The following is an 18,258-nucleotide window of genomic DNA, read 5'->3' on the forward strand; positions in this document are numbered from 1 at the left end:
TTCATGGATTTATCTAGTGTGACCAAGTTGACAAGCACCTTCCAAGTGATGCTAAAATCGCTTGGAAAGCGCTTGTCAACCCGCATGCAGAAATGCATGTGAAGAATACTTCACATCCGCATGTCCCTGCCAGGAAAAACGCATGTACAATCCACATGTACAATCCGCATGCGTTTTTTCTGCCAGGGAGATGCAGAAACGCTCAGGAAAAATACGGAGTATTTCTGCATCGTGGGCACATAGCCTCAAAGTGTGCCAACATACAGTACTGTGTATAATATATATGGTCTTCCCTTCTTTTTTCAAACATGCAACAATCACACCTATCTTAAAGAAGTCATCCCTTGACCAAACCTCAATGTCCAGCTATCGCCCCATATCGCTTCTCCCATTCACCTGCAAACTCCTCGAATAGCATGTCCACATTGAACTTTCCTGCCACCTCTCACCTAACTTGTTCTTTGACAACCTACAATCCATCTTCCATCCCCACCACTCTGCTAAACCTGCCTTAACCATAGTTGCAAACAACTTACCGCCAAAACTAACACAGTATTTTATACTCCTACTTCTAGACCTGTCCTCCACCTTTGACACAGTTGACCAATCACGCCTACTACAAATCCTCTCTTCCCTTGGCATCAAAGACCTTTTCCTCTCCTGGATCTCCTCATACCTCACTAACCACACATTTAGCATCTCCCATTCCCATACTAACTCCTCTTCGCACCCTTTCTCTGCTGGTGTCCCTCAAGGCTTTGTCCTGGGTCCTATTCGAATCAATCTATACTTTTGGCCTGGGACAACTCAAAAAAGTCCTATTGCTTCCAGTACCACCTGTATGCTGATGACACCCGTCTACCTGTCTGGTCTAGATGTCACCTCTCAGCTCTCCAGAATACCAGAGTGTCTATCAACCACATCCTCCTTCTTCTCATCACTTTTTCTAATACTCACTGTGGACAAAACCAAAGTCATCATCTTTCCTCCATCCCACTTAACTTCCCTACCTGACCTATCTTTCATTATAAATTGAATAATTCTTTCCCTCGTACCGCAAGTCCGCTGCCTCGGAGTAACCCTTGACTCTGCACTGTACTTCAAACAAAACATCCAAGCCCTTACCACTTCCCGATGCCTCCAACTCAAAAATATTTCCAGAATTTGTTCTTTCCTCAGCTGTGATTCTACTAACCTCCATGGGGTCTCCCGACTCACACTCTCGCACCTTTCCAGTTTGTCCATAACTTTTCTGCCTTAATTCACCTCTCCCAACACTACTCCGATGCCTGTCCCCTGTGCCAGTCGCTTCAGCGGCTTCCAATTCCCCAACTAATTTAGTTTAAACTACCAACAACTACTTATAAGGTCATCCATAACCTGTCTCCTCCATATATCTCAAAACTAATCTGCCAACACCTCCCCACATGTAATCTCCAATCCTCTCAAGACCTCCTTCTTTGCTCTCTCACGTTTCTCACCAAATCGCCTCCAAGTCTTCTGGGCATCCCACATCCTCTGGAACGGAGTGCCTCACTATGTCCAATTATCTCACATTTGGAACCTTCATACGGGACCTGAAAATTAGTCTACTCAAAAACACCTACAGTCTGCAATAACCCCGCTGCCACCTCACTACCAACAGAGCCGCTACAACACTTCCTACTGACCTATTGTCTCCTCCTCCAACACCCTGTAGACTGTAAGCCCATGAGGGCAGATTCCTCTCTCCCTCTGTACCAGGCTGACAGTTTGTTTACCTAAAATTTGTAAATTCCTTTTCACATGTACAGCACCCTGGAATTAAGGGTGCTTTAAAAATAAATAATATTATACTCATGGAAAACTCATAAAGCTTGGTTTTGCCTAATTTTGTCCTTTGTGATATCGTATTTAGCATTATTTTACCTGGGATTATTTTATTGTTTCTAATTGTATAGTTAATGGGTTCTGATTCTTCGAACTCCTCACTCTGTCCACCCAAGTATCATGTGAAAAGTGCATGTATTTGAAATGTTTCTGAATCCTCACATTGCGCGCACTGCACTCTTTGAGGATTCCCTGGTGCCGACGCCAGGAGCAGGCAGTTATGTGACCCCCAAGTATGTGATTTGCATATTTCCGGCCATATTCCGACTAGACTTGTCCGGCCTCGCTCAATACAGTTGCATTGAGTGAGGCAGCACCCATCTAGTTGGCACATGACCGCATGTATGCAAATCACATATTTGTGGTCATGATTCTGGCATCGGAAAATCCTCACAGCTCACGATGAGAGGATTCACAAATCTGCAGTGACACAAAGTGACTACAGACTTGTAGCCTAAAGGCCCCGTCACACTTAGCGACGCTGCAACGATCCCGACAACGATACGACCTGTCAGGGATCGTTGCTGCGTCGCTATGTGGTCGCTGGTGAGCTGTCAAACAGGCAGGCTCATCAACGATCAGGGGAGCAGCGACATCGTGGAAAGAATCTTTCCACGATGTCCTGCTCCTGGTTACCAGCCTGCTGCTGAAGCAGGAGCAGGCTGGTAACCATGATAAACATCGGGTTACTAGGGGCACACGCGCACCTAGTAACCCGCTGTTTATCATGGTTACCACTCTGCTACAGTGAGCGGGAGGTTACCGCTCACTTTAGCAGGCTCGTAACCATGATAAACGCGTGTGCCCCTAGTAACCCGATGTTTATCATGGTTACCAGCCTGAATGCTGCTCCCGCTGGTCACACACAGCGATGTGTGCTGACCAGCGGGAGAGCAACGACCAAAAAATGGTCCAGGACACTTTGCAGCGATCAGCGACCTCACAGCAGGGGCCTGATCGCTGCAACGTGTCACACATAGCGACATCGCTGGTGAGGTCGCTGTTGCGTCACCAAAACCGTGACACAGCAGCGATCTCGCTAGCGATCTATCTATGTGAGACGGGGGCTTAAGGCCGGACAGCCCCTTTAACATTGATAGGACCGCTGCTCAGGTACATGGCGTCTTTGTTCTTGTGTGTTTTTGTTTTGTGTTGATATGCATGAGCTGGGTAGATTCCTACTGCTAAATACTTTGTTACATTTTAGTCCGGACACATAGATTATACACAATGGGTTCAGTTCATCCAAGGTCCGTTTTGCATATACAAATGACACATGCTCCAAGAGAGGACATGGCCCTGATCGTTGGATATTTTATACCTTGTTTTTATATCATTTTGCATTTGGTCTAAGTAAACAAAATCTCGGTTTTTAATGTTTTTGTGACATTTTATGGTAAACTGTTTTTTCACTAGTTACTTGTCTACTGAACTTTAGCTGGTAAAGCTCCGTTCATATCTATGTCATAGGAGCAGAACAGTGAAAATGATGGCAGTGCTTGATCTGTCTCATGATGGACACCAGCACACCTGGCAGACTCAATTGACTAGTTTCTTCGGCCATCAGGATGTTCTTCCGTTTACCAGACAAAATAGCTCAGCATGTGGCACTTTTATTCTGAGTCTTTTTTTATGGAAACTTAAATGTAATCAGAGCCTTAAAGGGAACCTGTACTGAGATTCAGGTAGCATTAGGTACCAGAAAGTTGCTGCATTGTTGCAGCCATATATTGTTTACTCTGAAACTCTGCAATGTTTGGAAAAGCTTGTCTGAGATTTCTAGTCTGAAGCAGGTTACATAGATTGAAAAAAGCCCTAGGTCCATCAAGTTCAACCTTCCTCCACCAATCATATATTTTGCCACTAAATTAGCTATAACCCACAATGTTGTTTGTACTGAGGAAATCATCCAGCCCTTTTTTAATAGCTTTATAGTGTCGGTCATTACTACCTCTAGTGGTCGACATTCCACATTCTGACTGCTCTGACTGTAAAGAATCCTTTCCTATTTAGCTGCCGGAATCGCCTTTCTTCCACCCGTGCTCCCTAGTTCTTAGTATGGGCTTTGGAAGGAATGTCATGTGCTAGTCCTTTGTACTGACCACACATATTTATTCAGTGGGTACGGAAAGTATTTAGACCCCTTTCAATTTTTCACTCTTTGTTTCATTGCAGCCATTTGATAAATTCTATAAAGTTCATTATTTTTCTCATTAAAGTACACTCTGCACCCCATCTTAGCTGAAAAAAAAACAGAAATGTAGAAATTTATGCAAATTTTATTAAAGAAAAACTGAAATATCACATGGTCATAAGTATTCAGACCCTTTGCTCAGTATTGAGTAGAAGCACCCTTTTGAGCTAGTACAGCCATAAGTCTTCTTGGGAATGATACAACAAGTTTTTCACACCTGGATTTGGGGATCCTCTGCCATTCTTCCTTGCAGATCCTCTCCAGTTCCGTCAAGTTGGATGTTGAACATTGGTGGACTGCCATTTTCAGGTCTCTCCGGAGATGCTCAATTGGGTTTAGGTCAGGGCTCTGGCTGGGCAAGTCAAGAATGATCACAGAGTTGTTCTGAGGCCACTCCTTTGTTATTTTAGCTGTGTGTTTATAGTCATTGTCTTTTTGGAAGGTGAACTTTCGGCCAAATCTGAGATACAGACCACTCTGGAAGAGGTTTTCATCCAGGATATCTCTGTACTTGGCTGCATTCATGTTTCCTTCAATTGCAACCAGTCGTCCTGTCCCTGCAGCTGAAAAACACCCCCATAGCATGATGCTGCCACCACCATGTTTCACTGTTGGGATTGTATTGGGCAGGTGATGAGCAGTGCCGGGTTTTCTCCACACATACCGCTTAGAATTATCACCAAAAAGTTCTATCTTCGTCTCATCAGACCAGAGAATATTATTTCTCATAGTCTGGGAGCCCTTCATGTGTTTTTGAGCAAACTCTGTGCGGGCTTTCATATGTCTTGCTCTGAGGAGAGGCTTCCGTCAGGTCACTCTGCCATAAAGGCCTGACTGGTGGAGGGCTGCAGTGATAGTTGACTTTGTGGAACTTTCTCCCATCTCCCTACAGCATCTCTGGAGTTCAGCCACAGTGATCTTGGGTTTCTTCTGTACCTCTCTCACCAAGGCTCTTCTCCCACGATTGCTCGCTATGGCTGGACGGCCAGGTCTAGGAAGACTTCTGGTGGTCCCAAACTTCTTCCATTTAAGGATTATGGAGGCCACTGTGCTCTTAGGAACCTTGAGTAATGCAGAAATTATTTTGTAACCTTGGCCAGATCTGTGCCTTGCCACAATTCTGTCTCTGAGCTCATTGGGCAGTTCCTTTGAGCTCATGATTCTCATTTGGTCTGACATGCACTGTGAGCTGTGAGGTCTTATATAGACAGGTGTGTGCCTTTCCAAATCAAGTCCTAACAGTTTAATTAAACCCAGCTGGCCTCCAATGAAGGAGTAGAACCATCTCAAGGAGGATCACAAGGAAATGGACAGCATGTGACTTAAACATGAGTGTCTGAGCAAATGGTCTGAATACTTATGACCATGTGATATTTCAGTTTTCTTTAAATTTGCAAACATTTCTGCATTTCTGTTTTTTTTCAGTCAAGATGGGGTGCAGAGTGTACTTTAATGAGAAACAAAAAAGAACTTTATAGAATTTATCAAATGGCTGCAATGAAACAAAGAGTGAAAAATTTAAAGGGGTCTGAATACTTTCTGTACCCACTGTATATGTAAATGTGATCTCCCCTGAGACGTCTTTTTTCTAAGCTAAATAAGCTCCACTTTTCCAACCTCTCATCATATGAGAGGCCTTCCATCCCTTGTAATAATCTAGTTGCCCGCCTTTGAACTGACTCTAATGTCTGAATATCCTTTTTAAAATGTGGAGCCCAAAACTGGATTCCATATTCCAGATGCCTCCTCACCAGTGATTTATAAAGGGGCAACCATTTAATGTGTATGCAGCAATAGGATTACTCCGTCCTAGGTGCATTACTCTACATTTATCTACATTAAACCTCCTCTGCCAAGTGTTTGTTCCTTCAGTCATCTTATCCAGATTGTTCTGCAATATTGTAACATTAAGATCAGATTTTAATATCCTACATAGTTTGGTGTCGTCAGCCAAGACTGACACTTTATTAATGACCTTGGGGATAAGATTGAGAGTAAAGAGGTTTAAAAGAATCTGTCCTCGCACAGATCCCTGCGGTCCCCACTGCTGATTATATCCCATTTCGAGAATGTACCATTTATGGCGACTCTCTTCCTTGCCCCGCTCCTCATGATTGACTGGTCCCTCTCCGTATGTGTGTGTGTGGATAGACTAGTTGGTGTAGGGGAGAGATGCAAGGAGTAGTTGCCTGGACCAGCCTTGGACTAGTCATCCCAGGCACATCGTCACTGGCTAGGTTTTTAAAGTAAATTTTCTCTGAAATGCCGCAGCGTTTCACAGTAAAATGTACATGGCAGCAATAACGCCAATAAGAAAATTAATATGCTTGCTCACTGCAAAAAAAGAGATTGGTGCTCAGAAGAAAAAAACTGTCAAGCATAGAGATTACTTCAGCACTCCATTGAAAATCGTTTTTATCTTTTATTGTGACAAATTGGTCAAATCACAATAAAAGATAAAAATGATTTTCAATAGAGTGCCGAAGCAATACCTCCAGTGCCTGATTCATGCTGCCTATGGTTCGGACAACATAAATCTCATGTCAGGTTTATTTAACCGTCCTAATGTAATAGGATTTATTTGTGTAACTTAATACATTTTGTGTCATAAATAGAATAGAGCATGTTTATGTGGCTGCCTTTTGTAACTTTTCGTGCCCTTTGTCCAGGGATTCCACGCGCCTACATTGAGGCTCAAGAAGACTACCTCCGAAGAGAAGCCAAGCAGCTGAAGAGAGAAAGCACTCCACCACGAAGCCTATCCGATGCCTACAAAGTCCGAACTCACGAGGGTCTTTCAGGCCCACTCAAATTGAAGACACACGATGAAGTGGTGGCCACGGTGAAGGAAATTGGTAGATCTGTTCATGAGATTCCCAGGGAAGAAATGAGACACGGTGCCGAGATTCAAGTTAATCCTCGGCCTCATAAGGAAGGGTCGATTACACAGGTATGTAGTAATGTCTACTAATGTCTGTCTTTATTGTGATTCATTTTTCGTGTTGCTAGCTGTTACTGTTAACCAAATCATCATTACCAATACATATAAAATAGACAATTGCCCCTGCTAAGAGATGCGAACCTGGAGCCAATGCCTGGTTGGTAATCAGGTGGCACATGTTGTATTACCATGTTCATGAGTGAGCAATGAGGGTCCTATGGCATGGAAATCTAGGGATATGTGCGACAATAACTCTCCTAAATGAAGGTTATTCTGCGCAGATATTGCCAGATGGGCAAATATGGAGGAAGTTTCTTTCCTAAGCTGCTGTTTAAAGGGGAATAAACAACTGATGACTTTTTCTTATGATCAGATTTCAGCTGAGGGGGTGCCATGTGTCGGACCCCACCGATCTCCTATTGATAACCCAATCAAAGGATACGTTATCAATCGTTTAGTCCTGGACAACACCTTTAACAACAATTTATAGACATACTCTTGAGCAGCCTCATGAACCATAGGAAACAAACATCTGGAGATATTCATTAACTTCTGTAGAAATATTTTATGTGGACGCTTTGTGATATGTGCAACATTCATTTTGCTGATAGGGGGAGAAGGTGAGATGTGACCATCACCTCAATCATATATCCTGTGTCATCCATAGATTGGTGATTTTCCTCATTGTAATTCTGCCTGTGATGATAATCAGTTGACTAGTGAAAAATGAAAATAAACAGCAAAACTGAGGTTTTAATAAAAATATTACATGAAATTGTGTGCCATCTTATATAGCGAAAGAATATATAGAATAACGAATGTTAATCAGATGAGGTCACTAGTAGTAAACTGTAAAATGTGAACCCTATAAATAAACTCTCAGTATGTACAGTCCTAGTTTAATTTAACTACTACTGGACTACCCATAGACTATAAACGTCCCTGCGGATCACACTTATCCCGACACTGACGTTCTATAAGATTAATGCAGTCTAAGCAGTGAGCATGAGATTGTGAAGTTGTTGGGGTGGGGATCTGGCTGTCAGACACAGCCAGACTACCCATAGAGAAGATAAACAATTTATTACAAGGTTTACCTTCTCAATCTCTGTATATACAGCGCTGAACCAGTGCATGTGTTAGGAAGCATTTTCAGTTCTTCCTCCTCCAGACCCTGTGTTCATGTGATCAATGGGTGTAGGGAGGTAACAGGAGGTTCTGGGTCATAGGAAACTTAGTGAGCTCTGCTATTTAAGCAAGAAACTAAAATTCCCCTTTAACTGGGGCAAACATACGAGTTACAATGGAAATTCACAATTTATTAATATGTTAAAATGCCCCCCACGGTCTGTTAAGACCTTCTCATAAATGAAAAACAAAAAACAAAAATCAAATTAAAAACGGCATAAATAAACCAATCAAAAAGACACTGCGAGTCTGAATTTCTGTTTCTAGCCCCATCAATAAATATGTCCAATATATGTCTTTCCTATTTTTCTTTATATTTTCCCCCAAAGACAGCAAAAAAAGGCATATAAAAATTAGCCCCATATATTGCGAAAAAAAAAGAGGAAAAAATTATTTGAAAATCCGAACATGGAAAATGTTAGTCGCTAAAAGCACATGTACAATAAAAAGCAAAAATGTGCCTGGTTAGGAAGGGGAGGATATGGCCCAGACATTAACTGGTTAAATAGATATGGAATATTTCTTATTTTTATCTTCTGAAATCTCCTCACTTAGAAGTGTCGTTGAAAACAGCTGCTTTGTGCAATCCCCGTGTGACTGATGGGGTAAGGGATCGCTGCACACTTTACCCTAGTTGGCACCGCGGTGTGGAAGTCCTGAGGCTGATTTCTTGTTGTTTTAAGTCACTGGGCAGATGGCCATAAAAGTGTGTACTGGGCTACACAGCGGCCAGATGCTGACATGAAAGTCTTTGTGTCACTCTACTTACCAATATACGGCCCTGGCCGAAATTCTGGAAAAGTTTACTTCATATAAAAACGGCTTTGTTAAAATCGCACCCTCTCTATATTGCCTGAATTCCACTAATGGCTTAGTAGCTACTTTGGCTCCTACGTCAGTGTCTCCTATTTCCATGGATGGTGCTATTCCTGTGATGTGTAAATCTCCCAGTGCAAAGGATTTTACACTGTTTACTTCCTTTGGTCTGAGAGGCCTCCTTGTGTTCATTTTTAGCTTTTTTCGACCAGGATATCCTTATTTATGGAGAGTCTGGATGGATAATATGAAGGCTGAGATTATTGTAGTATTCACAGATGAAGGAAATATTGATCCCAGCAAGTAAAATATCCTCAAAGTTTTAGAGAATATTTTCCTTGTTAATTTTAGCATTACGTTTTGGTCTGAAAATTGTTCCATATAGATATGGGAAGAAGGGACTTATCCAATCACATGATACATATGGATGTATATTCTATACAGACATGTCTATACATACAGGTTGTTCTTTATGGATTGCCTCTATTGGGTATAGAGCTTTTGCTTCTGGAAAATATTTATTTAAGCAGTTAGTGAACATCTCTATAATGGGATTATCGGCTTTTCTAATACAATCAACTTATACATAAACTAAACCTAATAAAAGCACATTTTCCTCTTAATGCAATCCAGTAATGCTGAATATTTGCACAAAGTCACCGGTCATTAGATTCATGCTGACCAAACCACGGGCAGCATGAATCGGAGCTGGGATGTGCCATTGCAGCCATGTATGTGTTTCTCTTAACTGCTGCGGTGTTTCAGAGAAAACATATTTTGAAAAGCCAGTCGTGGACTATAGGGAGAGACCTAATCGCATGACAGAAAACATGATTAGTGATAACAAAAATTCTCCATTAAATGTCACTTGCTTAACCCAGCAGGAAGTACGGCGGCGTCTAAAAATCACCAAAGTTGACAAATCCCCGGGCTCGGATGGGATACACCCGCGAGTACTGCAGGAATTAAGTAACGTCATAGATAGACCATTATTTTTAATCTTTAACCACTTCGCGCCAGAGCCTGTTTTTGCCTTCGTGACCGGGCCAATTTTTACAATTCTGACCACTGTCACTTTATGAGGTAATTACTCTGGAACGCTTCAACGGATCCCCCTGATTCTGAGATTGTTTTTTCGTGACATATTGTACTTCATGATAGTGGTAAAATTTCTTTGATATCACTTGCGTTTGATTGTGAAAAAATCGGAAATTTGGCGAAAATTTTGAAAATTTTGCAATTTTCAAACTTTTAATTTTCATGCCCTTTAATCAGAGAGATATATCACACAAAATAGTTAATAAATAACATTGCCCACATGTCTACTTCACATCAGCACAATTTTGGAACCAAAATTTTTTTTTGTTAGGAAGCTATAAGGGTTAAAAGTTGACCAGCGATTTCTCATTTTTACAACAAAATTTACAAAAACATTTTTTTAGGGACCACATCTTATTTGAAGTGACTTTGAGGGGCCTTTATGACAGAAAATACCCAAAAGTGATACCATTCTAAAAACTGCACCTCTCAAGGTGCTCAAAACCACATTCAAGAAGTTTATTAACCCTTCAGGTGCTTCACAGGAATTTTTGGAATGTGGAAGAAAACAATGAACATTTAACTTTTTTTCACAAAACTGCTACTTTAACCTCAAATTTTTAATTTTCACAAGGGCAGCCAGAAAAAATGGACCCCAAAATGTGTTGTGCAATTTCTCCTGAGCACGCTGATACCCCATATGTGGTGCAAAGCCACTGTTTGGGCGCACGGCATGGCTTGGAAGGTAAGGAGCGCCATTTGACTTTTGGAATGGAAATTTGACTGGAATGGATAGCGGACGCCATGTTGCATTTGGAGAGCCCCTGAGGTGCCTAAACAGAGGAAACACCCAACAAGTGACCCCATTTTGGAAACTAGACCCCTCAAGCAACTTATCTAGATGTGTGGTGAGCACCTTGAACCCCCAGGGGCTTCACAGAATTTTATAATGTTGAAGTGTGAAAATAAAAAAACACATTTTTAACACAAAACTGCTACTTTAGCCTCAAATTTTTAATTTTCACAAGGGCAGCCAGAAAAAATGGACCCCAAAATGTGTTGTGCAATTTCTCCTGAGCACGCTGATACCCCATATGTGGTGCAAAGCCACTGTTTGGGCGCACGGCATGGCTTGGAAGGTAAGGAGCGCCATTTGACTTTTGGAATGGAAATTTGACTGGAATGGATAGCGGACGCCATGTTGCATTTGGAGAGCCCCTGAGGTGTCTAAACAGAGGAAACCCACAACAAGTGACCGAATTTTACAATCTACTCCTCTGTATAAATTAATCTAGTGGTGGGAAAATAAGTAGATAGGTAAATGGTCACTAAACCCATAGATGAATTCCCACAGAGGTGTCATTTCTATAATGGGGTCACTTCAGGGGGGATTATGCTGTTCTGGCACTTTTCAGAGTACCAGAGCTAAAGAATCCCCCCTGAAATGAAACCCCTCTGGGAATTCATCTATGGGTTTAGTGACCATTTTAACTCAATGGATGATTTCCAGAAACAAGCACGCAATGGAAGGTTTAGATTCTGGAGAACCCCCCCCTGGAAATTAAGTGAGCTCTACTCGAATGTGTCATTCACTAAATGAACCAAATGTTTGAATGACAAATTGGGATACATTTTTACAGTTTAAAAACGTGGTTCTGTGTGGAAGATTTTAAAGCAGTCAGTGACGCATAAGGCTGGCAATGATGGGCATTGTGGGCAATAGTAGCGGTTATCACGCCTCATTCCTCTCTTAGTACATACACGACATCTTTTCTGGGGGTTCCTTCTTGTTTCCGTTGCTGGAATAAGTGCAATAAAATGTCGCTCAGTGAGTCTTTTCACATCCTCAGATTCTAATGGATGAGCGGGGCTAACACTTTGAAAGACAAGATTTTCAATTACCTTTTCTTGATAATCAAGAAAAGGATCTGAATTTCCTGCTTTTTTGTACAACACAAAAGAATTGTATGTGGCCACCTGAAACAAATAAATAACCAACTTTTTATACCAGGTATAGGACTTTCTTGATACCTGGTATGGCTGTAGAACCTGGTCTGCAAGGTCCACACCCCCCATGTGTTTGTTGTAGTCAATGACTGACACAGGTTTTTGCTTCGGAGTGGTGGATCCTAGTTCTACAGTGGCCCTTGTGGCATCTGTGTGGATCGAGCTGAGGGCAAAAATATCCCTCTTATCCTTATATTTCAGGGCAAGCAGCTCTCCGTTGCGTACAGCCCCTGACTGCCCCTTTTGAAACTTTTGGTTGACCAATGGTTGTGGAAACCCCTGACGGTTTTTACGGATGGTCCCACAAGCCCCGATGTTGTGTTCAACCAGACTTTTAAATAGGGGTATGCTGGTGTAATAATTGTCCACATATAGATTGTAGCCTTTTTGAAAAAATGGACTTATCAGCTCCCAAACAATTTTTCCAGATGTCCCCAGATAAGTAGGGCATCCTGGTGGGTTTAGTTGGCTATCTTTCCCCTCATATATGTGAAAAGCGGATGTGTATCCGGTTGAACTTTCGCACATTTTATAGAGCTTTATTCCAAACCTTGCCCTTTTAGATGGGATAAATTGCTTGAGGTGCAGTCTTCCTTTGAATTTTACAAGGGACTCGTCTATAGAAATATTTTGTGTTGGGGTGTAGAGGCTTAAGAATTTTTCTGACAAATTTTCAATGATGGGTCTAATTTTATATAACCTGTCATGTTCTGGGGCATTTCTGGGCAGGCATTGACTATTGTCGTTAAAATGCCAAAACCGCATGAGCATTTCATAACGGGTCCTAGGCAGAATGACTGAAAACATAGGGGTGGCTTGAACAGGGTGGTTGGACCAGTAGGATCGAATGCTCTGTTTTTTAACAAGCATTTTTTTTTTATTTCCGGGACATTAGTTGGTGTCCATAAATTTGCCCTAGCATAGTAAGATCGGGGATTCTGGCTTATGAATTGGGACGCGTATAAATTTGTTTGCACGACAATATGCTCTAGCAAGCTGTCTGTAAAAAAACAAATTAAAAAAATGAATTGGTCCAAAATCTTCCACCTCCACATTTATACCAGGAATGACGTTGAAATCAGGGCTGAATGGAGCAGCCGAATCTGAAGCCTCCCATCTGGGAAATGCTAGATCATGTGGCAAAGCCCCTTGTACACTGGCGTGCGCCAATTCACTGGTAGCAGGGACAGCGCTTGTACTGGGCAGTGTTCCCTGATTTGGAGACGTTTCTCCAGTAGCGCTATTTGCCCCTATTGCTGTACTGGTCCTTGGGCTTGAGGATGGAACAGAATCACTGCTCATTTCTGGGCTCTCAGTGTCGCCGCTACTAAAGCCCTCAAAATCCATATCTCCATCTGAGATTGCGCTGTCATCAGTGTCAGAACACAGCAGGGCATACACCTCCTCTGCGGTATAAGTCTGACGGGCCATTTTATTTTTATATTTTTTGACTGGACGGGACCGGACTGGACTGACCGGACTGATCTGACAGGACTGACTGACTGATCTGACAGGACTGACTGACAGATCTGACAGGACTGACAGATCTGACAGGACTGACTGACAGATCTGACAGGACTGACTGACAGATCTGACTGACTGACTGACAGGACTGACTGACAGATCTGACAGGACTGACTGACAGATCTGACAGGACTGACTGACAGATCTGACAGGACTGACTGACTGACAGATCTGACAGGACTGACTGACTGACAGATCTGACAGGACTGACTGACAGATCTGACAGGACTGACTGACAGATCTGACAGGACTGACTGACTGACTGACAGATCTGACTGACTGACAGATCTGACAGGACTGACTGACAGATCTGACAGGACTGACTGACTGACAGATCTGACTGACTGACAGATCTGACAGGACTGACTGACAGATCTGACAGGACTGACTGACAGATCTGACAGGACTGACTGACTGACAGATCTGACTGACTGACAGATCTGACAGGACTGACTGACAGATCTGACAGGACTGACTGACTGACAGATCTGACTGACTGACAGATCTGACAGGACTGACAGATCTGACAGGACTGACTGACTGACAGATCTGACAGGACTGACTGACAGATCTGACAGGACTGACTGACAGATCTGACAGGACTGACAGATCTGACTGACAGATCTGACTGACTGACAGATCTGACAGGACTGACTGACTGACAGATCTGACTGACTGACTGACTGACAGATCTGACTGACTGACAGATCTGACAGGACTGACTGACTGACAGATCTGACAGGACTGACTGACAGATCTGACAGGACTGACTGACAGATCTGACAGGACTGACTGACAGATCTGACAGGACTGACTGACAGATCTGACAGGACTGACGGACTGACAGATCTGACTGACTGACAGATCTGACAGGACTGACGGACTGACAGATCTGACTGACTGACAGATCTGACAGGACTGACTGACTGACAGATCTGTCTGGACTGATCTGACAGGACAGATCTGACTGGACTGATCTGACAGGACAGATCTGACTGGACTGATCTGACAGGACTGACTGACTGACAGATCTGACAGGACTGACTGACAGATCTGACAGGACTGACTGACTGACAGATCTGACAGGACTGACTGACTGACAGATCTGACAGGACTGACTGACTGACAGATCTGACAGGACTGACTGACTGACAGATCTGACAGGACTGACTGACTGACAGATCTGACAGGACTGACTGACTGACAGATCTGACAGGACTGACTGACTGACAGGACTGACTGATCTGACAGACTCACTAACCCTAACTCTTACTTTTTTTTATTTTTATTTTTTTTTACTTTCACAGTGGCAAGGCTGACAGCTCTTGTCACACTGTTTCTCCTCTGCTCTCTCACTGAGATCGGAGGAGAAACTGCATTTATCAGGCAGATCGCCCGGGAAAGTTTGTTGCTAAAACAAACTTCCCTGGTGATCTCTCTGATTGGCTGGTGTGACGCTGACATCATCGAGACCTGAGCCAATCAGGTCTCGATGATGTCAGAGGTCACAGCACTGGGATCCCCGCTGCTGACAGGTATGTGGGGGGTCCCGATCGCCGACCACCGGCTGTCCCTATCTTTTAAATGCCGCGATCGCTATGGATCGCGGCATCTAGAAGATAGGAACAGGTTAACATCATGGGGACCTGATCCAATCAGGTCCCCATGATGCCACATGTCAGAGCTATCGCTCTGAACCGGTACCTGAGCGCTGCGGGACCACCCACCGTTTTTAAACGTCGGCGCTGCACAGAGCCCAGGCAGCGCCGACGTTTATGTACAGTGGGCGGTCCTGAACCGGTTAAAGATTCCATAATAACAGGGTCTGTACCACAGGACTGGCGTATAGCAAATGTGGTGCCAATATTCAAAAAGGGGACAAAAACTGAACTTGGAAATTATAGGCCAGTAAGCTTAACCTCTACTGTGGGTAAAATCCTGGAGGGTTTCCTAAGAGATGCTATACTAGAGTATCTGAAGAAAAATAACCTCATGACCCAATATCAACATGGGTTTACGAGGGACCGTTCCTGTCAAACTAATCTGATCAGCTTTTATGAGGAGGTAAGTTCCGGACTGGACCAAGGAAATGCAGGGTATGTTGTGTATATGGACTTTTCAAAAGCTGTTGATACGTAAAATGAGAACAATGGGGATAGGGGAAAATATATGTAAGTGGGTTAAAAACTGGCTCAGTGATGGGAAACAAATGGTGGTTATTAATGGAAAACACTCAGACTGGGTCTCAGTTAACAGTGGGGTACCACAGGGGTCTGTATTGGGCTCGCTTCTTTTTAACATATTTATTAATGACCTTGTAGGGGGCATACAGAGTAATATTTCAATATTTGCAGATGACACTAAACTCTGCAGGGTAATCAATACAGAGGACAATTTTATATTACAGGAGGATCAATGTAAACTAGAAGCTTGGGCTGATAAATGGCAAATGAGCTTTAATGGGGATAAATGTAAAGTAATGCACTTGGGCAGAGGAAATAAAATGTATAATTATATGCTTAATTGTAAAACACTGGGCAAAACTGTCACTGAAAAAGACCTGGGTGTATTGGTGGACGACAAGGTTACGTTTGGTGGCCAGTGTCGGGCAGCTGCTGCAAAGGCAAATTAAAATAATGGGATGCATTAAAAGAGGCATAGATGCTCATGAGGGGAACATAATTTTACCTCTATACAAGTCACTAGTGCGACCACACTTAGAATACTGTGTACAGTTCTGGTCTCCAGTGTATAAAAAAGGGTTATAGGAAGTTTCACCCCCAGAACTTCGCCCCCATCAGTTCGCCCACAGGTACATTTTGCCCCCGCACATTTCGCCCCTATCATTTCACCCCCAGGAAGATTTGCCCCCGCATGTTTCACCCCCGGACGGGGGCGAACTGGGGGCAATATGTGCGGGGGTGACATGTGCGGGGGCAAAACATCCTGGGGGCCAAATGCGGGGGCGAAATGTACTCGGGGGTGAATTGCTGGGGGCGAAACGTCCAATTCCCATAAGAAAGACATAGCTGAACTAGAGCGGGTGCAGAGAAGAGCGACCAAGGTTATTAGGATTGGGGGGTCTGCAATACCAAGAAAGGCTATTACACTTGGGGTTATTTACTTTGGAAAAACAAAGGCTTAGGGGTGATCTTATTACTATGTACAAATATATGAAGAGACAGTACAAAGACCTTTCTACTGATCTTTTTACTCTGAGGCCTGAGACGGGGACAAGGGGGCATCTTCTACATCTGGAGGAAAGAAGGTTTAATCATAATGACAGACGCGGATTCTTTACTGTAAGAGCAGTGAGTGTTATGATCTGCAACATGTACTAAGGAAAGATAGGGGAAAGCTGTCCCTACAGTAAGACTAAGCTGAATCCCTACGATGTAGCGGGCTGCCTGTTCCTAGCGAACAGACCCGCCTTAGTCCTCGGCTAGTCTGAACGAAGACCTATAGCATAAGGGGAGGGGTCCCTAAAAGAACTAAGGACTGGGACAAAAATGGGACACCTCCTAAACAGAGAAGTTGTTGCAGAACATAAAAAGACAAACTGACAAAAAGGTACTAGAGGTCCCAGAAGGACCAAGCGAACTGACAGAGAAAGGCACCGAAGCACCTGGCTAGTGAGACAGTCAAACACTGAAGTCCAGCACAGCCAAAAGGGCGGAGCTGGAATATAAAGGCAGATGGTCACATGACCGCAAAACACAAGATGGAAAAAAACAAACAGGAGGGTTCTAACAGTGAGGCTATGGAACTCTCTGCCGCATGATGTTGTAATGAGTGATTCACTACTAAAATTTAAGAAGGGCATGGATGCCTTTCTTGAAAAGTATAATATTACAGGTTATACATACTAGATTCCTTGATAGGGCGTTGATCCAGGGAACTAGTCTGATTGTCGTATGGAGTCAGGAAGGAATTTTTTTCCCCCAATGTGGAGCTTAGTGTTTTGCCACATGGGTTTTTTTTTGCCTTCCTCTGGATCAACATGTTAGGCTATGGGTTGAACTAGATGGACTTAGTTTTTAAGGTTGAAGGAAGACTATGTTACTATGTTACCTGAGTAGTCGATGATGTTCACCCATGCAACTTCTGCTTAACCCTCTTGTGTACTATAGGGCGAGACCTGTCGGTCAAGTGGAACTGTGAAGGGAGAAGTCTGGCAAGGGCTGCACTAAACGAATCAGGTCTCTAGTTCCCGGCTATCTTTTCAAACTTCATTCTGTCTGAAACACTGCGGCAAATCAGAGTAAAACATACCAGACTTCAATCACGCAGTCAGGCTCTGATTCATGCTGTCTGCGGTTTGGAGAGCACGAATCTAATCACAGGTTCCATATAATATCTCTATAGATTACATCCATAGCCAAGATTTTGCTTGAGTTCAACTACTTATTGTGCAGTTTTTAAATCAAGCATTTACAATATCTACCTGATTTTGCTTGCTTTTTAACTTTTTTTTTTTTTAGATGGTCCAAAGCAAGTTTTTCAAACTGCTTCACTGTTTCCGAACTCTGAAGAGGTTAAAAGAAGTAACATATGCCTGACGTGCACAGCAAATTCATTTTTACATAGCTGTGCGTCATCTTCATTTTTTTAGTGCACTTTTTCAAGGGGGTTCCAAGTGGAATCTGGCTTAAAGATATGTCATGTGCACACGCCTACAGGG

At 43.1% G+C, this 18,258-nt stretch overlaps 1 protein-coding gene across 16 annotated transcripts in view; it reads left to right on the top strand.

The window, feature by feature from the left end:
• NCOR2 (nuclear receptor corepressor 2) overlaps positions 1-18,258 on the top strand; it is a 475,703-nt gene that overhangs the window by 419,900 nt on the left and 37,545 nt on the right. For all 16 annotated transcript variants that reach the window (XM_073676156.1, XM_073676157.1, XM_073676163.1 and 13 more), the window contains one exon: positions 6,733-7,013. In XM_073676156.1, coding sequence (XP_073532257.1) covers positions 6,733-7,013 — 281 coding nt within the window. The remainder of the gene's footprint in view (positions 1-6,732; positions 7,014-18,258) is intronic.

Source organism: Phyllobates terribilis, unplaced genomic scaffold, assembly GCF_046119375.1.
Source record: "Phyllobates terribilis strain yellow unplaced genomic scaffold, ASM4611937v1 Scaffold_1__5_contigs__length_1240528914, whole genome shotgun sequence".
Lineage (NCBI taxonomy): Eukaryota > Metazoa > Chordata > Amphibia > Anura > Dendrobatidae > Phyllobates > Phyllobates terribilis.